The following is a 27,256-nucleotide window of genomic DNA, read 5'->3' as shown; positions in this document are numbered from 1 at the left end:
ATCAAACCAATACTTGTACACCTCAAACTTACACAGTGTTACATGTCAATTATATCTCATTTCTTTAAAAAAAGGAAAAAAACTGAAAAATGATCAATAATGTATAAAAGTATGATCAATAATGTATAAAAATTATAAAAATGTATAAATAATGTATAAAAGTAAGTAGGCAAAAACACATGTATTCCTTTCCCATCTTCTATATAGAAGAAGGCAATAAGGGATATGGATTCTTTTGTACTGATCTCAATGCTGTTTCTTTATTTATTTTTAATCACAGTTGATTTACCAGACTGTGTTAGTTTCAGGTGTAAAGTGAAGTGATTCTGTTATACATACATATATATGTCTACATTCTTTTTCTTTCCTGATTCTTAACCATTACAGTTTATTACAAGATATCAAATATAGTTCCCTTTGCTATATACTTCTTTAATCAATAGGAAAGCAGCTTTCTAAATACCATAGTCAACTACTTCCTATACACTAAGAATACCTTCTGAGTGTTCTATGATTTATTCTCCCTACTGACGGCCACCTCCAAACTGACTAAAAGAGGCATGCAAAAATGATTCTCTTTATTCATTTTACCCCGTGTGGTGCCTGCAAATTGGCATAAAATGAATCATAAAAACCTGAAAGTTTAAAAGAAAAAATGAAAAATGAACCTTGGTAGAAATGTCCTTGGACACAATTGTTCATTGGCTTGAAGTAAAAGCCTCTGAGGAGATTCTGTTTTGGCTTTAGCAAACCAGTTTCTACCCTATTGAACACAAGAAGACTCTTTTTAATGCACAGTGAGAACATGAAATCAAACAGGCAGACTTCTGCATGGTTTACCTTTTCTGTAAGGGTGCAAATCTTTACGTATTTGCTATGCCCAGGAACTTCTGCCAAGAATCCCTCAATGATGAGTTGACGGGAAAGAGCCTTCCACCAATTCTCTGTGTGGTCCTTGCCCGTACCAAAGACACTGTGACTGCGGTATCTATCTTCAAGACGCTGGGAATTCTGAAATTGGGAATAAAACTTAAAGTGTTTATTTAATTAAACAGGAGAAGTAAAACACAAAACCATATACTGATTCTTTGGCTTTAATACTTAAGTTTCAGCTTTAAAAACCCACGAATTTTTATACCCATCCTGCTTGCTCTGAATACCTAACTCACAAAAAAAACACTTCAAATAGTGTTCCTTTTCTACTTTAAAAGAAAATGGCAGGAAATTTCATATAAAAATCACAAGCATTTCCCAATGCATAGGTACTTACTAGCTTTTTGATATGGGGCAAGTTGGTTACTTATCTGTGTTTCTATTTCCTTGGCTGCTATATAATAATAATTCCAACTCTTGGGGATGTTGTGAAGATTAAGTCAGTAACCAGGACAGGACAGAGCCTGGCTCCATAATACTAACTTTCTTTTTATGAGCTAACAGCTGATCCTTTAACTTAACCTGCATTCCTTAACATAAAAGTAAAAGCCCTGACTCAGTATCTAGTCAGTTTTCCTGGAACACTTGTAATGGCATTCTACACTTGCTGGGAGCTTACTTTCATAGTAGGAGACTCTATTGCTTGCAAACTAATAACACCAAAGGTATTAAGTTGCCTGACTAGTACTTATTAGCAATCTGGACTCTAAAAATCATTCCTCTAGCCTTCCCTTTCATAAGCAGAACACGTGAAGTGAATGAACACATTTACTAGTATGAAGTAAGAAGATGCTCTTCTCATCAGTAGGGGTAACTGTCTCTTCCCCTTTCATGAGCAATAATCACTGTGAATACTGTGTATGGTGGGAATAAATTTACACTGCCTTGTTTCCATGGCAATCCCCACACAGAAAATATTTCTGCTCTTCCACACGGAGCATTTTGTCTTAAAGGAACCATATTCCTTTTTCAACTAGAAATCCAAACTTACCCAAGTAACATTTTTGAAAAGTCAGAATACTTATCAGCAACAAATGTCTAACAATTTTTTCCTCTGTGCGAGGCATCTTCCATTTATTATGTATATGTTCCAGTTAACTTAATTTTTCAGGTTAACCCACAGACAAAGGAAATTGCTAAGGATGAGAAAGTTGCTATAGAGGACATGAGGACTTGGGCACTGATTTTTACAGAGCACACAATTTTACACACACATTCTAACCAATTATAAACCTTTCTTTCAGTACCTCTAGATCATTCAACTTAAAAATACAAATTTAAAACTGCATGTGAACAGCATAATAAAACAGAAACAGCCCTAGAACAGCAGTTAGGAAAGCTGTCATTCATCCTGCTTCTGATACAAAGCAGACCTGAGGCAGCTCATTTAACTTCTGGGATTTTGTATCAGCCATTGTGTAAAAGGTGGTAGAGTTAAACAATCGTTTTTCTCTAATAAGAGTCTTTACGTCTATGGGGCAACATCTCAAAAATGGAAATTATCAACCCATTCTTGCCCTTTAAAAAGCAGGTTGGAAAAATCAGGGTACCAAATGATGCATCAAGGAATGTGGAAACCTACTAACAGATGGATGTGTGTTAGAATAAAGAGAATCATATCCCCAATCTTTAAACCACTATCAGGCTACCCAAGTGGCTCAGTGGTAAAGGATCCACCTGCCAATGAAAGGAGACTCAGAAGACACAGTTTTCGACCCCTGGGTTGGGAAGATCCGCTGGAGGAGAAAATGTCAAACCACTCCTGTATTCTTGCCTGAGAAATCCCATGGACAGAGGAGCCTGGTGGGCCACAGTCCATGGGGTCATAAAGAGTCGGACACGACTGAGTAACTGAACACACACACATGCTATCATGATACAGAAAACAAACTTGCCACTTCTCTGAATTAACGTCTTTTAAAAAAATCACAGTTGCTTGTTGTGGAGGTTCTTCTTGCTAGGAATGCCACATTCCCCTCCATGCCTTCTTCCCCTGATCCATCTCTGAGCACACCAATCTACTCTTAGCGTCCACAAAATGGAAAAACTACTCTAGTTTTGCAGCTATGAACAACCACTCTTTCTTCAGAATCTGAATAATACTTTAACCTATTCCTTTGCTCCTCATCTCTTTCTATGCTGCAATATACTTATTTCTTCTCAAGTAACATCTTCCATACTGGATGATAAGTTTCATCTAATTTCACTTTGAATTCCCCACAAAACAGAGTACAGTGCCTCACACAAAAACAGATGTTTAGCTTCTTCCATGACGGTCCAGTGGCTAGGACTCCGCACTTGTGTTGCCTGGGGCACAGGTTCAATCCCTGGTTGAGGAACTAAGATCTCTCATGCCCCTGAGGCACAGCCACACACACACAAACAAACACACACACACACACACACCGAAGATATTTAATAACTAGCAGAAAAAAAAATTATAAACTCTTCACTCCTGAGGTTTTAATTTCTTGTGTTCTTAAAGTACAAAGTTCATAGTCTCTGTCTATATTAACTAATTTTTTCCTTTTGCTTCTTTTCCAGTCCCTTCAAGTCAAAGTTCACAGCTACCATTTCAGGTCTTAAAAAAGTCATTTCTGGAACTGCTATTCTATGTGAACAATCAAACCAAAATATAAAGATAATTATCTCTAGGCATATATATCAATCTGATAAAAATAACTTGTCCAGAAAATTAAATGGATAACCCTCTCCTGCTAGAAAGCTTGAAAATTAAAAAGGGTGATTAAAACTACCAATAGTTTTTCAATGGCTGCATATAGTCAAAGCATCTTTTATCAAGTGTTCTCGAATTCTGGAGCCATGATATGGTTCAGCACTTTAATAGGAAAGAGGTTTCACTTAATCTCCTAATTATTAATCACTGTATCTGTTTTCTAATCTGTAAAATTAAGATAACTGCATATCTTAATACTATTCACAAAGGTGTTTAAAGATTTTTGGAAATCTCTTTATGTGGTGAGCTAGACCCCTAAAACAAATTTCCTTAGGCAACATCTCTACTATTCATTTTCCAACAAAACTTATGCTTTAAAAACAAAATTTCCCAGTGCACTGGGACAACCCTAAAGGAAGGGATGGGGAGGGAGGTGGGAGGGGGGTTCAGGATGGGGGACACATGTACTGCCATGGCTGATTCATGTCAATGTATGGCAAAAACCACTACAGTATTGTAAAGTAATTAGCCTCCAATTAGAATAAATAAATTAATTTTAAAAATTTCAAACTATTCACAAACACCTGGATGGCCCAAAAAATCATTTATACTATTTGTAAACATCTTATGTAACAGAGGAAAATCATGTATAGCTGAAATACTTGTTTTACATGTAAAAATATCTCTTTAAATAAACTCAAAGAGTTTCAATTTTAAGGTGTTTAATTATCACAGAGATAAAAATTATCTATAAAGATATCAATTTTTCCTAAATTAGGTAAGGTGGACAATTCACGAAATTCTCAAAGGAGATACAATTATAATTTTAAAAATAATATCCCAGTAGATGCCAAGATCTCTGAAATAAGAGAGAAAAAAAACTTGCCTTATTTTCACTGTAGTTAATGTGTACAAATTTTCATTAAGTGGTACTTTTGAAAAAGTTTTACACCTTTATCTAGCAAGGGTAATATAAAATTTCACAAAGAATAAACTTCTTAATTTGTAGACTCCCAGAAGAGACTGTCAGTATAAGTGGTCTGACTTGGTTTTTAAATAATAGGTGAAATCTGATCCCTCTTGTGACCAGTTCAAGTTTGTCTAGGAGCCCACTTCCACTTATCTGTTGATACTGGATACTGCTGGGTTATACCAAATTAAAACAAGGCTAATTTTTATAAATTATACATTCAGCTGGGATACACAGGATTTGAGGATGACAGAGACAAAAAATTTTCATAGATCTCAATTATATTTAATCTGTTCCTTGCAACTTGAATTCTTTTATATAAAAAAATACTGCAGCACTCATAGTTGCTAGTCCAAGCTCCTCAGGCAACACTTCTACCATGAGATTTCAAATCAAATCAAATCAAATTTTAAACTCCATTCAGAATCTAAAAATATCAGTACCTGAAGGTAACTGCTTTCAATCTTTCATTAAAAATATTTTACAACTGACTACCTTCAAAATTCTCTTTCCAAACAGAACAAAAACTCAGAAAGTAAATATTTACATGAAGTATTTAAGAATTTAACAAATAAATGCTGACCTAAATTATTTTCAGAATTCTACATACAAAGCGAGAATTTTAATCTCTACTCTTAGTATATTTTTAATAATTATATACAATTGCAAAGGATTCTATCTCCCACTTATTTTTTTTTTCAACCAATATCAATATATAAAACTTAACTTTACAGACTTGTAAATCAGGAATAAAATCACATAAACAAAAGGACTACAGAAAAAGCTCCTTGGCTATAAGGGTCATGACCTACTCATATTTGTACCTGCAGCTGTTAGCATAATGCTGGCACACTAATCACTCAAAAGAAAACATGTAGCTGAATTAACTATTTTTTTCATTAGTTAAGAAACAGAAAACTTTCTAGGAATTTTAAATGCTTCTTATAAAAAAAAGCAGAAGGAAAGAAAAAACATATAACCAAATATTATAACTGAACTGAGACATTTACAAAAGATCACTAAAATTTTAAGTTATGCTCAAAAATTTTACTACTTTTCAGGGCACCAAAAAACACAAACTTGTTCTACTTGTCCCTTGACACAATGAAAGTTAACTTATTCTTAATTATCCCAAAAAAAGACCAGCCTAGGGATTCATCCAACTGCAATGTAATAAACTAAGACAGACAGCCTGGAAGCATTCTTAATGATACACCCAGGTTTTGTCAAAAGTAATTAATGCAGTGCTGACCTGGAACTTAATATGACTCTGAGTTTCTGATAACTAAAGCCAAAGCTATAATCACAAAACAGCAAACCTCTGAAGAAAAGTACAATGGGAGTAAAAGAAGACTTACAGATCCTCGGAGAAACAAAATTGGAATCCCAATGCCAAACCTTCCTCCTAAGATGGTCACAGCAGATAAGAGCTGGAATGCTTGCGGACCGAAGTCCTGTAACATATCATCTGAGTCTTCAAGGGAAAAGCAGTGATCCAATCTAAATAAAAACAATATGTTAAGAAAGTTTAGTCAAGCCATGTACCTTTAGAAATTAAAGAGTTAGCATAATAATTAAAGAAGTAAATTGTAAAAAAAAAAAAAAAAATTCCAGTAAAAAATATTTCAAATGTGCCAACTGCTTCAGAAACTACAAATAAAATTCAACACAGCAAAGAGCATGTGAAGTATGTAGAACATGAAATATAAGCTGTAATACAGCATCACAGCTACGTCATGTTGATGTTTCTCAAACCCTAGCGCCCCAGAACCCAAGTTTCACAGGAGGTACTTCAGCCCAAAAACAGAAGAGAAAAAGGTTCAAGCAGGCAGAAATGTAGGGTTATCACTTGAAGCGCTTCACTTGATCGATTGTATAAACGCTGGATTTTTGCGTTAGGTTTTGGTGGAAGAAAAAGGGTTATTGCCCTCACTCCCCCAAAACGTTTTGAACTGAACAAACAAATCTCCTGTGCTATCAATCATTAGTTTAAACTCTAACCACTGTAAAATATGACCAAAGATGATAAACTGTTCATTTAAGACCATTTAGAAGTTAAATTCTTAAGCCATCCTTCAAGCAGATTTGAAATTCTCCTTAATACAAATGAAAATTCTTTAGAGCACATTGAGAACAAAAGAACTTAAGAGAAAATCTAACACGGCTCAACTAATTCAGTTGCTTTCTTTATAATAAATATCTTCGAAATAACAATAAGAATATAGTCAGTATTCTAGATATATTTGAGGGAAAAAGGCTATGCTTAGGTTTATTCTCTACAATAACTATTTTAGCAAGATACTTAGCTCATTAATTTTCTTTTCTGTTATGAGTAAAGTTATCAAATTTCCATAAAGTATCACCTATGCTGCAGCATACAAGTTGTAGTGTATATTACTGTAATGATCACTAAGCTCTAAAAATGTTTTAATTTCCAGTTTGAGTTTTCCCTTGATTGATGAATTACTGTAAAACAGTATTTTAAATTTCCAAATGAATGAGAATTTTTCTGCTTGCCCTCTGTTTACTTCTAATTCAGTGGCATTCTGGCCAGAAAATGTAGTGTGTTTGATATCAAGACACTAAAAATTTGAAACAGTCTAACACAGAGGTCAGAAAACTTTTCCTATAAATGGTCAGTCAGTCAATAGCTTAGGCTTTGTGAACCATATGAGCTCTGTGTCACAACTACTTAGCTCAACTTTGCAAAACAGTCACAGATAACACATAAATAAAAGTACACGTCTGTGTTCCAAGAAAACTTTATTTACGAAAACCGGCTGCAAGTGCACTTGGTCCAGGGGCCACAGCTTGCCAACCACTGTTTATAAATATGCTACCTATGTGTGAGAAGTAGTCTCTAATTCAGTGCTCCCCAGCAATGATGCTCCAAATGGATTATAGCTGTGCTGAAGGCTAATCCCCTCCGACCGTAGGGTTCTGAACACAATCTAGACTCAAGTAGCCTCATGTGCGATATAAGTATTATCATTAACTATGTGGGTCATGCAGTAAAAATGTCTGAGACACATTACTCTAGCTGCTTAATGCAAGCTTCTCTATATACCACAAATCGATAGTTCAAACTTCTTCCTGTATTGACCAGATTATCTACTGCTTCCTACCTTTTTATTTCTTAGCCTACCAAAAACTAAAAATTACATCAACCTCTCCTACTTTGGGGCATAGACTTGGATTATCGTGATACGGAATGGTTTGCTTTGGAGAAGAACAGAGATCATTCTGTCATTTTTGAGATCGCAAAGTACTGCATTTTGAACTCTTTCAGTGACTATGAGGGCTACTCCATTTCTTCTAAGGGATTCTTGCCCACAGTAGTAGATGTAATGGTCATCTGAATTAAATTCGCCCATTCCGGTCCATTTTAGTTCACTGATTCCTAAAATGTCAAAGTTCACTCCTGCCATCTACTTGACCACTTCCAGTTTACCTTGACTCATGGACCTAACATTCCAGGTTCCTATGCAACGATGTTCTTTACAGCATTGGACTTTACTTCCATCACCAGTCACAGCCACAACAGAGGGTTGTTTTTGCTTTGGCTCAGCCTCTTCAGTCTTTCTGGAGCTGTTTCTCTACTCTTTTCCAGTAGCATATTGGGCTCTATTGACCTGGGGAGTTCATCTTTCAGAGTCATTATCTTTTGGTCTTTTCATACTGCTCATGGGGCTCTCAAGGCAAGAATACAAAAATGGTTTGCCATTCCCTTCTCCAGTGGACCACATTTTGTTAGAACTCTCCCCCATGACCCGTCCGTCTTAGATGGTTCTACACAGCAGGGCTCATAGTTGTATTCAGTTAGAGAAGGCTGTGATCCATGTGATGAATCTGGTTAGTTTTCTGTGTAATCCAAGTATATACGCCAACCACAAATGCTGAAGAAGGTGAAGTTGAATGGTTCTACAAAGACCTATCGGTTCAGTCCAGTTCAGTCGCTCAGTCGTGTCCGACTCTTTGCGACCCCATGAATCGCAGCACGCCAGGCCTCCCTGTCCATCACCAACTCCTGGAGTTCACTCAGATTCATGTCCATCGAGTCAGTGATGCCATCCAGCCATCTCATCCTCTGTCGTCCCCTTCTTCTCCTGCCCCCAATCCCTCCCAGCATCAGAGTCTTTTCCAATGAGTCAACTCTTCACATGAGGTGGCCAAAGTATTGGAGTTTCAGCTTTAGCATCATTCCTTCCAAAGAAATCCCAGGGCTGATCTCCTTCAGAATGGACTGGTTGGATCTCCTTGCAGTCCAAGCGACTCTCAAGAGTCTTCTCCAACACCACAGTTCAAAAGCATCAATTCTTTGGTGCTCAGCCTTCTTCACAGTCCAACTCTCACATCCATACATGACCACTGGAAAAACCATAGCCTTGACTAGATGGACCTTAATTGGCAAAGTAATGTCTTTGCTTTTGAATCTGCTATCTAGGTTGGTCATAACTTTTCTTCCAAGGAGTAAGTGTCTTTTAATTTCATGGCTGCAATCACCATCTGCAGTGATTTTGGAGCCCTCCAAAATAAAGTCTGACACTGTTTCCCCATCTATTTCCCATGAAGTGATGGGATCGGATGCCATGATTTTCGTTTTCTGAATGTTGAGCTTTAAGCCAACTTTTTCGCTCTCCTCTTTCACTTTCATCAAGAGGCTTTTTAGTTCCTCTTCACTTTCTGCCATAAGGGTGGTGTCATCTGTATATCTGAGGTTATTGTTATTTCTCCTAGCAATCTTGATTCCAGCTTGTGTTTCTTCCAGCCCAGCGTTTCTCATGATGTACTCTGCATAGAAGTTAAATAAGCAGGGTGACAATATACAGCCTTAACGTACTCCTTTTCCTATTTGGAACCAGTCTGTTGTTCCATGTCCAGTTCTAACTGCTGCTTCCTGACCTGCATACAGATTTCTCAAGAGGCAGGTCAGGTGGTCTGGTATTCCCATCGCTTTCAGAATTTCCCACAGTTTATTGTGATCCACGAAGTCAAAGGCTTTGGCATAGTCAATAAAGCAGAAGTAGATGTTTTTCTGGAACTCTCTTGCTTTTTCCATGATCCAGCAGATGTTGGCAATTTGATCTCTGGTTCCTCTGCCTTTTCTAAAACCAGCTTGAACATCTGGAAGTTCACAGTTCACGTATTGCTGAAGCCTGGCTTGGAGAATTTTGAGCATTACTTTACTAGCATGTGAGATGAGTGAAATTGTGCGGTAGTTTGAGCATTCTTTGGCATTGCCTTTCTTTGGGATTGGAATGAAAACTGACCTTTTCCAGTCCTGTGGCCACAGCTGAGTTTTCCAAATTTATTGGCATATTGAGTGCAGCACTTTCACAGCATCATCTTTCAGGATTTGAAATAGCTCAACTGGAATTCCATCACCTCCACTATAAGACCTTCTAAAATTAATACCAAAAAAAGATGTCCTTTTCATCACAAGGGACTGGAATGCAAAAGTAGGAAGTCAAGAGATATCTGGAGTAACAGGCAAGTTTGGCCTTGGAGTACAGAATGAAACAGGGCAAAGGCTAATAGAATTTTGCCAAGAGGACACACTGGTCATAGAAAACACCCTCTTCCAACAACACAAGAGAAGACTCTACACATGGACATCACCAGATAGTCAATGCTGAAATCAGATTGATTACATTCTTCACAGTCGAAGATGGAGAAGCTATATACAGTCAGCAAAAACAACACTGGGAGCTGACCATGGCTCTGATCATGAGCTCCTTAATGTAAAATTCAGACTTTAACTGGTAGGGAAAACCATTCAAGTATAACCTAAATCAAATCCTTTACAATTATACAGTGGACGTGGCAAATAGATTCAAGGGATTAGAGCTGACTGAGTGCCTGAACAACTATGGACAGAGGTCTGTGATGCTGTATAGGAGGGAGTGATCAAGAACATCCCCAAGAAAAAGAAACGCAAAAGGCAAAATGGTTATCTGAGGAGGCTTTACAAATAGCTGAGAAAAGAAGAGAAGTGAAAAGCAAAGGAGAAAAGGAAATATATATACATCTGAATGCAGAGTTCCAAAGATAGCATAAGCGAGCCTTAGGAAACATCACTATGAACAAAGTTAGGGGAAGTGATGGAATTCCCCCTGAGCTATTTCAAATCCTGAAAGATGATGCTGTGAAAGTGCTGCACTCAATATGCCAACAAATTTGGAAAACTCAACAGTGGTCACAGGATGGGAAAAGGTGAGTTTTCATTCCAATCCCAAAGAAACGAAATGCCAGAGAATGCTCAAACTACTGCACAATTGCACTCATCTCACACGCTAGCAAAGTAATGCTCAAAATTCTGCAAACTAGGCTTCAAGAGTACATGAACTGAGAACGTCCAGATATTCAAGCTGGATTTAGAAAACGCAGAGGAACCATAGATCAAATTGCCATCATCCGTTGGACTGCAGAAAAAAACAAGAGAATTCCACAAAACATCTACTTCTGCTTCATTGACTACGCAAAAGCCTTTGACTGTGTGGATCACAACAAACTGGAAAATTCTTAAAAAGATGGGAATACCAGATCACCTGACCTGCCTCCTGAGAAATCTGTATGCTGGTCAAGAAGCAACAGTTAGAACCAGACATGGATCAACAGACTGGTTCCAAATTGGAAAAGGAGTACATCAAGGCTGTATATTGTCATCCTATTTATTTAACTTATATGCAGAGTACATCATGCGAAATGCTGGGCTGGATGAAGCACAGCTAGAATCAAGATTGCTGGCAAAAATATCGATAACCTCAGATATGCAGATGACACCACCCTTATGGCAGAAAGTGAAGAAGAACTCAAGAACCACTTGATTAAAATAAAGAGGAGAGTAAAACAGCTGGCTTAAAAAGAAAAGGAAAAGCTGGCTTAAAACTCAACATTCAAAAAACTAAGATCATGGCATGTGGTCCCATCACCTCATGGCAAACAGATGGGGAAACAGTGGAAACAGTGACAGACTTTATTTTGGGGGGGCTCCAAAATCACTGCAGATGGTGACTGTAGCCATGAAATTAAAAGACACTTGCTCCTTGGAATAAAAGTTATGACCAACCTAGACAGCATATTAAAAAGCAAAGACATTAATTTGCCGATAAATGTTCATCTAGTCAAAGCTATGATTCTTCCAGTAGTTATATATGGATGTGAGAGTTGGACCATAAGGAAAGCTAAGCACTGAAGAATTGATGGTTTTGAACTGTGGTGCTGGAAAAGACTCTTGAGAGTCCCTTGGACTGTAAGGAGATCAAATCCTAAAGGAAATCAGTCCTGAATATTCATTGGAAGGCCTGATGCTGAAGTTGAAGTTCCAATACTGTAGCCAGCTGATGCAAAGAACTAACTCACTGGAAAACACTCTGATGCTGGGAAAGATTGAAGGCAGGAGGAGAAGGGGACAACAGAGGATGAGATGGTTGGATGGCATCACCGACTCAATGGGCATGATTCTGAGCAAGCTCCGGGAGTTAGTGATGGACAGGGAATCCTGGCGTGCTGCAGTCCACGGGGTCGCAAAGAGTCGCACATGACTGAGTGACTAAACTGATCTGAACTAAACTCCTACTTTGATGGTAAATTTGTTGATTTTTTTCCAGCTATTATGTCAGTTGGGTGCTTTACATATTTGTAGGGGTTTTCTTGTTAAAGGTGCCAATAAGAATTTTCAAGCAACTGGTCCATTTCATCTAAATTACTGAATTATTCATAGTGTTTTCTCGTTACCCTTTCTATGTCTGTGAAATTCTTCTTTCATTCCAGATATTGGTAATCTGTCTCTCCCCCCACCCCCACCTTTTTGGGAGTCTCTATCAATTTTATTGACCTTTTCAAAGAAAGAGCTTTTGAGTTCAGTTCTTTCCTCAATTGTTTTCGTTTTCTATTTCACTGATTTAGTCCCTTATCTTTACTCTCCCCCCCGCTTTGTTTGTTTCCTTTAAGCTTACTTTACCCCTATTTGCTAGTTTCTTAAGGTAGAAGCTTAATTACTAATTTGAAATCTTTCTTCTATTGTAAGTATTTAATACTCTTATTTTCCATTTCATTATCACTTTAGTTCTATCCCATACATTTTGCATTTTCATTTCATTCAGTTCAAAATATTTCCCGACTTAACTTGTGACTTTCTCTTTGACTAATAGATTATTTAGTAGTGTGTTGCTTAATTTCCAAGTATTTGGAGACTTGCCTCTTATCTTTCTATTGATTTGTAGTTTCATTCTATTTTAGTTAGAAAATATATTCTGTATAAATACAAATCTTTTAAATGTGTTAATACTGGTTTTATGACCCAAAATACCGTCTGTTTTCATGAAAATTACACTTGCACCTGAAAAGGATGTGTAGTTCCTGTTGACAAATGGTCTATAAGTCAATTAGATCTAGATTTCAGACCTGTTAATCCTTACAAACAGCATGAGCCAATTCCTTAAAATCAACCTCTCTCTCTCATTTATTCTCATTCTCTGTGTATATGTGTGAGTATCTGTGTGTACACAAATATGATGTGTTTCTCTGGAGAACCCTGACAGACACATTCATAAACTGACCATTTTATCATCATGTAACATCTTTCTATAACCCTGGTAATATTTTTTCTCCAAAATCTTCATTATCTGACATTAAAAATAACTCCAGCTTTCTTTTGATTCATATCTTCATGGTACACAGTTTTTTATCTTTTTTTTTAATTCTTACTGATTTTTTAATTGGAGTTTAACTGCTTTACAATGTATATATCCTTTTTTTTTTCATCAACTTATATAATTATATCTGTAATGAATTTTTTGTGGACTGCATATGGTTGGGTCATATTTTTAAACCAATTCTAACAATTTCTTTAAATGGAGTTTTTAGACCATTTACATTTAATGTAACTATTGATATGTTTAGATTTAGGTCTACCATCTTATTGGTTTACCTCTTTATAAAAGTAAACTGTTGTAATACTGCTTGCTTTGTCCTCTTTTTAAATAAATAAATTCACTACTTATTTTTTTTTTAAACCTGTAATACACATCCCTCAATAAAAAATCCATTTAAAATCATTTGAAAAGGAAAAGAAAGAAACAAAGGAAGATTTTTAGAATGTCCATCTAGAAGAAAAAGGTACCTGGACTTGCAATTATCACAGCAGTTTTCAGTTCCCATAATTCCTACGGAGGCCTTTCGTAGTTGTTTATCTTCAAAATGAGACAAGATGATTCTACCCACGAGAAAATTTAAAATTAAATAAAAGCACAAAAACATATATGTTAAATTCATTGTTGAAAATAATGAGAAATCAACATTAACTGACTCAGCTGGGATCTCATTATTTGGCTTCACCTTATTGAGGCACAAAGAAAGTTGCCTTAAAAATTCAGCACATATATAACACCAGCAAATATTTTCTAAGTATTTCTAATTATTCTGTAAAACATTTTTCTTAAAAGTATCATCTATATATCCTTGTTATTACACGATATAAAATAAACAATACTTACTGTCGCCTACACTTGCTGGAATAAAGATATTTTTCCATCTTCGCCAACATCTTTAATTTGTATAATCGAAACTCTTTATTGCGTATTTCACCAAGCAGGTGCCTGTCAATTAAAAATATCACAGTAATATTAAAACTGTATTAGCAGTTTATTTCATTTATTTATTACTGCTTAATTTTTGTAACCTAAAATATCCACACCACTAACCAGATAAAGAATATTTCTATCATCTCAGAAAGTTACTGGATCCCTTTCCAGCCAATGCCCCTACAAAAGCTAGGTATTTTTCTGATTTTTATGAAAACTGCCTTTAAAAGAATGTCACCTATGTCCGAATATCAACTGCTTCATTGCCCATTAAAAACTGGTTAACACTCTAAAGTTTTTCATTTTAGCTTATACGCTACTTCCTTTTTTGGCAATCATTCTACTGTTCATGAATTTTTACATTTTTCCAGTAAAAGGTTATTCTTAAAGTTATTTTACATGAGAAACCAAGGCATCTAATCTATATAAGGAATACTGAAAACACTCATGATCCAAATATGAGCCTTCACCACTTCAGCTCTTCAGAAAACTTCTCAGCCTTCTAAAAACTTCCCCTTTGTATTATGGGGTTTTACCAGACATCACTGCACATGGAACAACAGACTGGCTTCAAATTGGGAAAGGAGTACATCAAGGCTGTATACTGTCACCCTGCTTATTTAACTTAAATGCAGAGTACATCATGTGAAATGCTGGGCTGGATGAAGCACAGATGGAATGAAGATTGCCAGGAGAAATATCAATAACCTTATACGCAGATGACACCACCCTTATGGCAGAAAGCAAAGAAGAACTAAAAAGCCTCTTGATGAAAGTGAAAGAGGAGAGTGAAAAATTTGACTTAAAACTCAACATTTAAAAAACTAAGATCATGGCATCCGGTCCCATCACTTCATGGCAAACAGATGGGGAAACAGTGGAAACAGTGAGAGACTTTATTTTTTGGGGCTCCAAAATCACTACAGATGGTGACTGCAGCCATGAAATTAAAAGACATTTGCTCCTTGGAAGAAAAGCTATGACCAACCTAGACAGCATATTAAAAAGCAGAGACATTCATTACTTTGCCAACAAAGGTCGGTGTAGTCAAAGCTATGGTTTCTCCAGTAGTCATGTATGGATGTGAGAGTTGGACCATAAAGAAAGCTGAGCACCAAAGAATTGATGCTTTTGAACAGCGGTGTTGGAGAAGACTCTTGAGAGTCCTATGGATAGCAAGGAGATCCAACCAGTCAATCCTAAAGGAAATCAGTCCTGAATACTCACTGGAAGGACTGATGCTGAAGCTGAAACTCCAAAACTTTGGCCACCTGATGCAAAGAAGTGACTCTTTGGAAAAGACCCTGATGCTGGGAAAGATTGAAGATGGAAGGAGAAGGGGACGACAGAAAATGAGATGGTAGGATGGCATCACCAACTCGATGGACATGCGTTTGAGTAGGCTCCAGGAGTTGGTGATGGACAGGGAAGCCTGGTGTGCTGCAGTCCATGGGGTTGTAAAGAGTTGGACAAGACTGAGCCACTGAACTGAACTGAATGACCAGACATCAGAAAATTATCAAAATTAAGTTCCTTCCTCAAACTTCTTTCCCCATAATGCTCAATTTATATAAACTTTTAAAATAACACGAAAGACTTTTTTTTTAAAAGTACTGTTGCTATACCTTATGCTGACTCTCTTAATTTACTCTTATGTGAAGAAATTCCATGACTATCACATATTAGATGATGAGAATCTCCCAAATAGTCTTTGTATATCTTTCCAAGAATAAATAGAAGGCTAAGTTAAACAGGTTACAAATACTTCAAAAGAAAACAACACAACCTACAAGATCTAGGTGACAATACTTCTCATCAAAAGGGAACTGACTCACTTATATTGTGACTATACAACCTTCTGACTGATAAAAGTACTGATAAAAGTACAATTCTTAAGGATGATACCAAGAGGGAATCCAGTTAAGAGAGTTCTGGAAAGTCTGAACACATAAATGACCTCTGATTCAAAAACATTCTTATCCTGTGACACCACCAACCACTGTGCCCTTCCACGTAATTTCTCTAAAAAGTCTCTTCCAGCAACTGACTCTAGTTCCTAGTTCAGCCATCCAATCTCATTCCTAGCTCCTGGGCTAAAAATTCGGTCCCTATTTTGCAATGATTTGTTTAAGTCACCTCCTTTTCCTCAGAAAGAGCAAAGGAAGCAAATGCCCACACTCTGAGAACAAGATCCCTTATTTTTGGTTCCAATGACCAATATTTAACACATCAGTTTTGCTAACAAATTGAAGGAAATAAAATAACAAGTTTCTAACAACATATCAAATGAATATTTCTTCTTCTTCTGGGACCATCAAAATAGTTAAAGTATAACATTCCACAGAATAAAAAGAAGTTGAAAAAGAATAAATATTCTGAAAGCAATACCCTAACTAGAAATCGGTTGGAGCCAGTGGAAGACTTATCAAACTGAGATTAATTTGCAAATTATTCCCTTTAAACAAAGATTACAGTAACTATCTGGGTTTTGACTGTTTCAAATAATGACTAGCAACTGTAGACATTGAGACTTTGCCAACGGTACGGCTTCTACGATAAAAAAAATTTTAGTTGCATATTTACACTGATGACCAGACAGGTTTCTTCTCTTAGTCACAGGATTCTAGCATAAGACAGACTCTAAACATTTCATGAATTACAGTGATCTTTTCATTTGAAAATCAGCTATTCCATTTATTCTAAAACTCTCTTTTCTCTAATAGAAGAGGTTTGTCATAGGATAGCACAGATTTGGGCCTCAACCATTGCTGAAATATTTTTTTATGCTGATTAACCCTATAGTTTTATTTCCTTTAGTATGGATACAAAGAACAACCTGTCTGTATTAAAGATTCAAGTATGGGTTTTCTGGCAACACTATTTGATTACTACTCACTGTTAACCTCTGTTAAATCTTCATGAGATAACCATTTAAAATATCTTTGAGACTCAGATAAACAGAAACTATATCCACTGATGAACCTGCCAAGCCACGATACAAAACTTAAGTTGTTAAGTCTTCAGCATCTTCAACACAATGCACAAATAAAATCAGAACTCATAGGAATCAACTTATGTTTGATACAATCCCAAATGTTTTTAACAACCCCAAATTTAATAGTGGTATACAAAGCTGTGTTCTACCCCAATTATTTTAAATTAGTTTATAAAAAGCTTTACAAAGACACTAGTGTCAAAAGCACAACAAGAAGAAACAAAAGCTACTGACTGCTCCTAAAAGGAGAAGCTTAAAATTTATAGCAGACATTCTTATCTAATTAATCCCTATTCTTCTCTCATACCTCAAGTTAACTCATTAGTTCCTCAAGGAAGCCTTATCTGATCTTTATAAATGGGTAAACACACACCCAATATTACACTGGCTACTCAAGGCAAATTTCCTTCATAGCATGTAATAGCTATACCATTACACGTATTTGCATGATCCTTTCCAAAATAACTTCTGGTTACTGAAATTTTCAAACACAAAGAGAGCAGTAAAATGAACCCTATGTACCCACAGTTGTACGATTCTGTGATTAAGATCTGTCATTCCCATTATATAGTAAACTCTATAAAAAACAGGTACTATTTATATCTGCTTTTATTTACCATTGGATACTCAGCACAGAGCATAATGCTTGGGACACAGTGTTAAAAAAAAAAAAAATTGCTGAGTAATAAATAAAAATAAAAACTGTATTAGATAGGCACTCTCACCATTTTAATAAAATGAGCTAGTAAGTCCACCACATACATGTTTCTTAACTTTTTTTCCCTATGGGTGAAGGGATAAATTGGTAAATCCTACCACTAAAATTCTGCAAGATGAAGTTTTCCTTTCGACATCAATCTCACAGGACATAAGTGCCAACAAAACACCTGTTTAGTATTTAAGTAGTAAGGCTTTCCTGCCTCTAAACACTAAGCACAATATTTTTCCATGGCAGTCAGTCAGTACAGAGCAACATGATCACTCAGATGGGCAAGGAGAGAGGATATGCTCTCACAGAACAAACAAAAGAAACAAAAGCGGTAATTAGAGCCAAACTGGAATTGACAGAAGTCATTTGGAATAAGCACCATGGCAGCATGAGAAGAAAAAAACAAAAACAAAATAAATGGATTCTAAAGTAACTATGGCTGAAGACATATCAAAACTTGAGAACTGGAGAGAAAAAACAAATCATCAACAAATGATACTTTGAAAGTGTTCCACAAGATCTACGTTACATTCCCAGTGTAGTGCTGGTTTAGTTAAATCTTCACACTAAAAGAAGTATAGATGAAAATAGTTCATCTCCTCTGGGTGGCAACTCACCACAAATCTTAAGAACGTCTTGGGTTTTCTTTTGGTTTTAAATGCACTTACACATATTAGTTTAAATTTTGAATGTTGCCTCAAATACTTTTGAAGTTTATATGGAAAGAAAGAAATCTGTAAGGGTGAAAGCAATGAATATTTTTACCTATTTAGGTTCATGTCTGCTGGAGCCCAGAGAACATGACAAGAACTTTGAAGTCCATCTCGGCCAGCTCTACCAATCTCCTGGTAATAGGATTCCATTTCCTTAGGAGCACCATAATGAATGACTTGGCGAATGTCAGCTTTATTAATGCCCATTCCGAAAGCTACGGTAGCTATGACACACTGAGAATAAATAACAACATAGTTTGACAAATATTTAGCAGAATTAAAACCTTACATGTTTCCCTTTGGTAAGTACAATTAGTTCATTCATTACAGTCCCTGGCATGCTACTGAATTTAATATGAAAGTGAATTTAGAAAGATGGTAACAATAACCCTGTATGCAAGACAGCAAAAGTGACAAAGATGTATAGAACAGTCTTTTGGGCTCTATGGGAGAGGGCAAGGGTGGGATGATGTGGGAGAATGGCACTGAAACATGTAAACTACCATATGTGAAACGAATCACCAGTCCAGGTTTGATGCATGATACAGGGTGCTCGGGGCTGGTGCACTGGGATGACCCAAAGGGATGGGATGGGGAGGGAGGTGGGAGGGGGGTTCAGGATGGGGAACACATGTACACCCATGGCGGATTCATGTCAATGTATGACAAAAACCACTACAACATTGTAAAGAAAATAAATAAATAAATAAAACTGGAAAAAAAAAAAAAGTGAAAGTGAGTCACTCAGTCGTGTCCGACTCTTTACAACCCCATGGACTGCAGCCCACCAGGCTCCTCCATCCATGGGATTTTCTAGGCAAGAATACTGGAGTGGGTTGCCATTTCCTTCTCCAGAGGGTCTTCCTGACCCAGGGATCAAACCTGGGTCTCCTGCATTGCAGGCAGACTCTTTACAAAAAGGAGCAAATATCATGGTTCTTCTGAATGCATATAAATATAGGACACAAAAGAGACTCTTAAAATATTTATTGTATTAAATGAGCCTTTGGGTTATTCTGAAGTTTCAAGACTGCATCTTAATTTTTCTAGCAGTATTCTAAGGTAGAAAGACAGGTGTGGGGCATGCTCAGTTGTGTCCGATTCTTTGTGACCCCATGACTGTAGCCCACCAGGCTTCTCTGTCTATAGGATTCTTCAGGCAATGATCCTGGAGCAGGTAACCATTCCCTCCTCCAGAGGAGCTTCCCAACCCAGGGGTCGAACCCCAGGTCTCCTGCATTACAGGAGGATTCTTTACCATCTGAGCCACCAGGGAAGCCCAAAGGTAGAAGGAAGCTGCTCATTAAAGAGATAGAATGAAATATGATTTTCTCTCTGCAAATTTAAAAGCATAAAATTGGTTTAACAGGAATGAATATACAGAGGTGAGATTTACATGACTAGGGGAAATTTTAGGGGAAAATTAGTGATAATTGCCAAAAAAAGCTAACCACATTTCTTGAAAGGTATTAATTAGAATACAAAAAAATGTACAAGTAACTCTAAATATACTACATGCCTTACATATACAAAGCATTTATAAAGAATATATAAACATAATATTTGAGTATATTGATCTAATCAAAATTATGATATTAATATATTGGGAAAAGAGGGGGTAGAAACTTCTAGACACGATGAGCAGGGCAGGAAGGGATGTCAAAGAGCTATGCGTTCACCTTTCATAGTGGGGAATTGAGAGATAATGCCTAAATCTAACAGGCAAATAATAAGTAAACTAAGTAGTAGCAGTACAAGAAAATTATTGCAAGATACAGTGGCAAACACCAAAGGAATAAGCTAAAAAAGCTGAGAGTGGGAAAAAGAAGCAGGAAGGAATGATGGCTTACGCGTTTCATTTTAAGCACCGGAGAACTATTTTAGTTTGTTAAACTATGTGTGTGTATAAGTGGTAAATAATAAAGTGCCATTTGAAACAAAACACGTGTTAAGATGTACCAAGAGTAGAAAAAAAAAGAAAGGAAGGAAGGACAAATAAATGGAAGTATGAGAAATATGAGAGAAGAATTAACATAGGAATGGAAACAATATTAAGGAAAAAGCTTTGTGTGAATACAACTAGTCAGCTTTGCTATATTTGACTAAAAAAGCAATTTAATAATAATTCCAATATTTATTTTTTAAATGTTATTTCTTAATTTTTGCAACTTTATTGATATAACTGAATTATAACATTGTGTAAGTTTACCATATATAACATGATTTGATATATATTGTGACATGATCGATAACCTCAGTAAGGTTAATACCTCCATCACCTCACATGATTACTCTGTGTATATGTATGTCTGTGTGTTTGTATGATGAAAATTTTTAAGATCTAATTTTTTCATGATATTGTCTTTAAAAGAGATCAACCTATTCTACAGATATGATTTTCAAAATATTATAACCTCTCAGGTGTAAATGAAAATACTTTATCAAATAATTTACTCATAACCTCATCCCAAAAAGGAAAGGAATTCAAGCCATCTTGAAAAGGCAAATAAAATACAAAGGGCATAAAATTAAAAGTTAGGATTAAAAGACTGATCACAGACTCAAAACACAAATCTACAACCAAATGTGGTTAGATTTCATCATGAAAAATAGGAAAGAAAAAAATTTTAGTCTTCCTCATGTCTCTGGGAGATGTTTCTATCTAAATAAATAATTAGTAATCATACAACAAGACAGAAGAAACCAATGATCAATTATTGACTCAAAGACCAATTGTTAAGATTTAGTAAGCAGCAGCTAATGAACTTTATCTGATCATTTTCAAGCTTCAGAGATAATAGAATAAACATACAAGCATTTAAGAATTTGGATAAAACCTCTATTCCAGGCAGCTGTTCTTGCCTTTGGAAAGAAGACGAAGAAAGAGAACAGATGCCCTTCAGGCAGATATGCACTGCAGCATGACAATGTACAGTGAGCTGCATATGCAGAGTTCTAGATATACAGGAGATGGATGATCTATTGGACAGAAAATGCAAAACGGAAGTTAAGTTCCTCTCAATTTGAGATGAGGACTATTCCAGGCATATATTGACAGGGGGTGGATATGTTGATAGTGTTGATTTAAACCTACTTACATGTTTGAATTGAAATCCTCCAAAATAATCCGTGTGACACCCACTGAACCAGGATCCTAACCATAAGAATCTCAGCTGCAGCACCTCTTGTGAACTTCATCAATACCTTTCTTCTCTCCTTTAGATCAATCCTACTTAGTGCTCCCAGTCTAATGTTTCTATAATACTATTATCTTGCTCACAGAGCAGTCTGTCACAGTGGTTTTCAAGTTTTGTTTTGCAGAATTCTGAAGATTCTAAGATTCTAACCCCCAAGACACTGACATGGAGACAGGGACGTTCCTGGACTTGGTTCTCCGTCACATCAACTTCAACAAGGCCATTTCTACTTTAATCTGCTTTACCTGTTAGATGGAATGTCATTTAAATAAAAAGTCCTACAGCTTGTCTGGAAAAAATAAGGGAACTTCACACCAACTCCAGCTTGCCTCTCTGCATGTTTTAAGATCCTCTATAACCTGGCCAACCAACCAATTCAACTCTCTTCCTAAGTCTCCACCACTTCCTGCCGTTTTACCTGTACTTTGTGTCCCTCCTACTCCAAACTTCCCTTTTCTCCAACCATTGCAAACTACTCACAATTCCTTGAACCCAGTATGCTCTCTTATATCAAAGTGCCTTGCACACATCCGTCCTTTTCTATAATCAATTCCTTATCTTTCATCACCCCCTAGCCATGCATACCTGATGAACTTCTATTCACTTGTTCAGATTCTACTCAAACTGCTTATTCCTGGGTGTACAACTCCATTTGACAATCTACCTTAACAGCTAGTGTTCCCTCCTCTGTGAACCTAAACACCATTCTATGTCTAGGCTGCCATTTATACTAGCCTGCAACAGTTTTCTTACCCGTCTATCTCCCATATTCTACACTGATTCTATCAGAGTGACTGCTTTATGTTCATCAAAACGGTACTCAAATGTATATGCATGAATGAATCATCTGGATGTACACCTAAAATTTTTTAATATACATTGCTGTTCTTCCATTTTTGTGCTCGTGCTCAGTCATGTTGAACTCGACCCCATGGATTGTAGCCCACCAGGCTCCTCTGTCCATGGAATCTTCCAGGCAACAATACTGGAGTGGATTGCCATTTCCTACTCCAGGGGATCTTCCCAACCCAGGGATCAAACCCACATCTCTTATGCCTCCTGCATCGGCAGGGGGATTCTTTACCACTGCAATTTTAAACAAATAATATTTCAGGATTAAATTATGAAGTTCAATTCCAACTTTAACGAAATTTTTGTTTAATTTTTAATATAGTTGACTTACAATGTTTTTTTACAATGTATAGTTTCTGCTGTACAGTAAAGTGAATCAGGAATACATACATCCACTCTTTTTCAGATTCCATTCCCATATAGGTCATTACAGAGTACTAAATAGTTACTTGTGCTGTACCATAGGTTCCTGTTAGTTCCTATTTTATATATAGTATGTAAACCTGAAATTAACAAAACGTTGTAAATCAACTATAAGATATACTTTAAAAATGAAAAAAAAATTTAAATTAGAAAACAAAAAACATTATCCCTCCCTGGGGAGGCAGGGGCAAGGAAGTTAGGGAACACAAAGAAGATATTCAATAAAGACTTCATAAATAGCTATTATAGAAATATGTGTTTCCAGTATGAAGAAAAGACAGTAATGATGATCCATCTTCACACCTGAATTTCATCTCTCATGAACCTATGATGAACTTGTTTCCTTAAGTTAATACTCAGTCCCGCATGGTATGTTCCACAGGCTAAATTCAGTTTTTTAAGTTCAGCTGTAACTTGCTCTGTCTTTTTCCTGGAAGGACAATAGATGATAGTTGGACCTTCAAATTCCCAAGCAGAACTAAAGAAAAAGAAGAGCAAAAGGACAAATACATATATATATATGTTTGAGTTTTATGTGATTTAATTTCCCCTTCTTTTAAAATTTTTAATTTCATTTCATTTTTAAATTTTAATTTACATTTTAGTAAAAAACTGAAAGGAGAAAGCATATAAAAAACTGATATATTTAACAAAAATCTAAAACATTTTGGACACTCAGATGTGGAAATAAATTATGTTAAGCACAAACACCACTGACTTCATTTTTTTGTTCAAATTAAAACCAGAGACAGGTTTATTTATTGATGCAGAAGCCTTGCTAAAAACCAACAAACTAATGGAAATACAATTACCATCCTTTTGGAAATATAGAACACTAGTTTAACAATTACTCTTCATTTATACAAAAAATGTAATATTTTCATAGGAGAATAAAATTTTTACATTATTCTTATCTCTCTTATGATTGTAAAATTGAATATCTATATATTTACCAAAAAAGCAAGAACTTTCATGTAATAATAAAAGATCATTTATATAGTTCAAAGAAGCATTTATTGGTAATCTTATGGCTATGTTATAGAAAATAACATGTTAAAAGTCTATTTTAGAAACCTGCACTTATTAAAAGTTTAAATGATGATTTTGTAGAATATTTAATTCCTCAATATATTCATTTACATAAATACATTCATTTATGCTGACCCAATGAATATAAAAAGAATGTACCACTTAGATTTAGAAAGTTATTTTATTTAATTTTTAATGCACATAACCTGTGACACCATTTTAATTTTAGGAATCTATTTTACAAATATACTTAAAGATCAGCCAAAAGATACATACAAATATTCATGGCAAAACTATGATAATGAAAAATTATCTAAATATTCATGATCATACACATACTATGAAAGTGAATCAACTGTTTAAAAAGTAAATGTATAAAAACCTTTAAGAAGGACTACGGTAAAAATCATAGAAAACTCAGAAAAATAATGCAGCAATTTTACTCTAAGAGTCTTACTAAATAATCTACCCAAAGTAATTTTTGAGAGTGACCCAAGGGGCTTCCATGTCAAAATTTCATAGTAGATAACTCCATGGAGTGAAGAAAAATGCAAATCATCTTTTTAATGTACAAGAATCTCATTAAAAAAAAATATTTTTCAAAGAAGGAAGAACTGTGCACCAAAACGTGAATACTGTAACATCTTAAAACATTAAGGCCTAATTTAAGAAAACACAATATACAGAAAGATAACAGAGACACAAAAAAGAAGAAAATTGCAGACAAAATGGACATACTACAACACCATTTCTGTGGCAAGCTAACAACAACAAAAACAACGGAGAGCACATATTTGCACAGTCTAAGACAAAGAACAGAAGCCTATAAAGCTAAATGCAAAATATCAACAATGAAAACTGAGGAACGGGATTAGAGAAATCTAAGTACTCTTCAGTTTACATGCATCTGTACTGTTCAAAATGACACTAACAATATGGATCATTTTTTACCTTTAAAAAAGTAGAAAATATAAAAATTTGAATTTATAGAACCAAAAAAATCAAAGCAGTGAACATTCCTATTGACTATGGCAGTGAAATGACTAGAGGAAGGGCCTTGGTCTTTGTCTTCTCTGCCAAAAGTATTCATAGGAGACCAGCAGACACAGCATTTATTGGACGCAAAGCACATGTGGAAGAAAACAAAGGCAAACTCGTGGAGTGAGCTGCACCCAATAGGGGTGGCTTAGATTGCTTATATGAGGGCACTCTTCCAGGTTATGTCTGGCCAGTCATCTTGCTTGTTCCCATATTTGGCCTGTCTCAGGGTTCTTCCTTGGTCAGCTTGAAGGTTTCCGGGAGGTTGGCAGGACATATTATGGGCTGGCATCTCTTCCTTTCTTTTCCCCTCCCCTAGAGTTGCATTACGCAGAATTCCTTAGAGGACAACTGAGGACATTCTCTGCACACGTCAGGATGAGAAATCCTCTTGACCACAGCAAGAGGAAATTGTGGTCTCAGGGCCCAGTGCTCCTGATGGTATCTTCTCTCAAAGTGTCAACAAGAGACTGCAGCAGCTCAGCCTGGGGCCCGTCTATTGCCTACCTCACATCCCCTCTGAGGTTCCTGGACCCCAGGGAACTTTTATTGGGAGGGTGCAGGGCAGAGGTCCACCTTCTGTGGCTCCTTCCGGCTGGCACTGGGCTCATGGACCCTACCTAACTAGGGCCACAGAATTCTCATCCTGCCTTGCCGCGGAGCCCCAGGGAGACCTCTGCTGTTGGTCCAGAAGAATCTGTCTCAGGGAGTGGCTAGGATCCCTGCATCACGATCATCCTGACATGGAACTGCTGCTACCTCAAAGAAAGAAACTTAACATACCAGATGCACAGCTTTTGTCAACTGGGAAGACTCAGAGCAGGAGCTCTGATGGATCTCCCCAGCCCAGGGATCGAGCCTGCATCTCTTCTGTCTCCTACATTGGCAGGTGGGTTCTTTACTACTAGCGCCACCTAGGAAGCCCAAGGTATAGAGATGTCTTTTTGTCTTTGAAGTATCTAGGCCTAATACAGTTTATTTTCTATCTGGAGGTAGCTGTCTACTTCCAGGATTTATAATGTATTCCATGTATTTAACTTGTTGATTTGAGATCTGTGCCTTTTTCTGGGAGACCCTATAACCTCAAGTCCCAAGGAAATTAAGAATTTCAATGGTGTTCTGATCTGAGGCCTCCATGGAGGGGCTACATATTAATATATCTATATACTGTAGAACAGGCCCTTCTTTTAGGCATATTTCCTGTAGTTCTTTTCCTAGGGCCTGGGCGAGCAAGTGTGGGCTCTCTCAAAACCCCTAAGGCAACACTGTCCAGGTATATTGAGTCAGTGATGCCATCCAACCATCTCACTCTCTGTTGTCCCCTTCTTCTCCTGCCTTCAATCTTTCCCAGCATCAGGGTCTTTTCTAATGAGTTAGCTCTTCGCATCAGGTGGCCAAAGTATTGGAGCTTCAGCTTCAGCATCAGTCCTTCCAATGAGTATTAAAGACTGATTTCCTTTAGGATGGACTGGTTGGATCTCCTTGATCAGTCCAAGGGACTCTCAAGAGTCTTCGCCAACACCACAGTTCAAAAGCATCAATTCTTTGACGCTCAGCCTTCTTTACAGTCCAACTCTCATGTCCATACATGACTACTGGAAAAACCATAGCTTTGACTATACAGACCTTTGATGGTAAAGTAATGTCTCTTCTTTTTAATATGCTGTCTAGGTTATTCATAGCTTTTCTTCCAAGGAGCAAGTGACTTTTGATTTCATGACTGCAGTCACCATCAGAAGTGATTTTGGAGCCCAAGAAAATAAAGTCTCACACTGTTTCTATTGTTTCCCCATTTATTTGCCATGAAGTGATGGGACCAGATGCCATGATCTTCGTTTTCTGAATATTGAGCTTTAAGCCAACTTTTTCACTCTCCTCTTTCATTTTCATAAAGAGGCTCTTTAGTTCCTCTTCACTTTCTGCCGTAAGGGTTGTGTCATCTGCATATCTGAGGTTACTGATATTTCTCCCAGCAATCTTGATTCCAGCTTGTGCTTCATCCAGTCTGGCATTTCTCATGATGTACTCTGCATATAAGTTAATTAAGCAGGGTGATAATATACAGCCTTGATGTACTCCTTTCCCAATTTGGAACCAGTCTGTTGTTTCATGTCTGGTTCTAACTGTTGCTTCCTG

At 36.6% G+C, this 27,256-nt stretch overlaps 1 protein-coding gene across 1 annotated transcript in view; it reads right to left on the bottom strand.

The window, feature by feature from the left end:
- WRN (WRN RecQ like helicase) overlaps window positions 1-27,256 on the bottom strand; it is a 113,466-nt gene that overhangs the window by 21,978 nt on the left and 64,232 nt on the right. Inside the window, exons 21-27 of the mRNA XM_052661475.1 lie at window positions 23,357-23,531; window positions 18,634-18,815; window positions 14,078-14,179; window positions 13,705-13,797; window positions 5,939-6,080; window positions 841-1,011; window positions 669-763 (exon numbers count right to left, since the gene is read on the bottom strand). Of these exons, the coding sequence (XP_052517435.1) occupies window positions 669-763; window positions 841-1,011; window positions 5,939-6,080; window positions 13,705-13,797; window positions 14,078-14,179; window positions 18,634-18,815; window positions 23,357-23,531 (960 nt within the window). The remainder of the gene's footprint in view (window positions 1-668; window positions 764-840; window positions 1,012-5,938; window positions 6,081-13,704; window positions 13,798-14,077; window positions 14,180-18,633; window positions 18,816-23,356; window positions 23,532-27,256) is intronic.

The sequence above is a fragment of the Budorcas taxicolor genome, chromosome 24, assembly GCF_023091745.1.
Source record: "Budorcas taxicolor isolate Tak-1 chromosome 24, Takin1.1, whole genome shotgun sequence".
Taxonomy (NCBI): Eukaryota; Metazoa; Chordata; class Mammalia; order Artiodactyla; family Bovidae; genus Budorcas; species Budorcas taxicolor.
The sequence above is the reverse complement of the archived record's forward strand: the minus strand, read 5'-3'. Positions and strand labels throughout refer to the sequence as shown.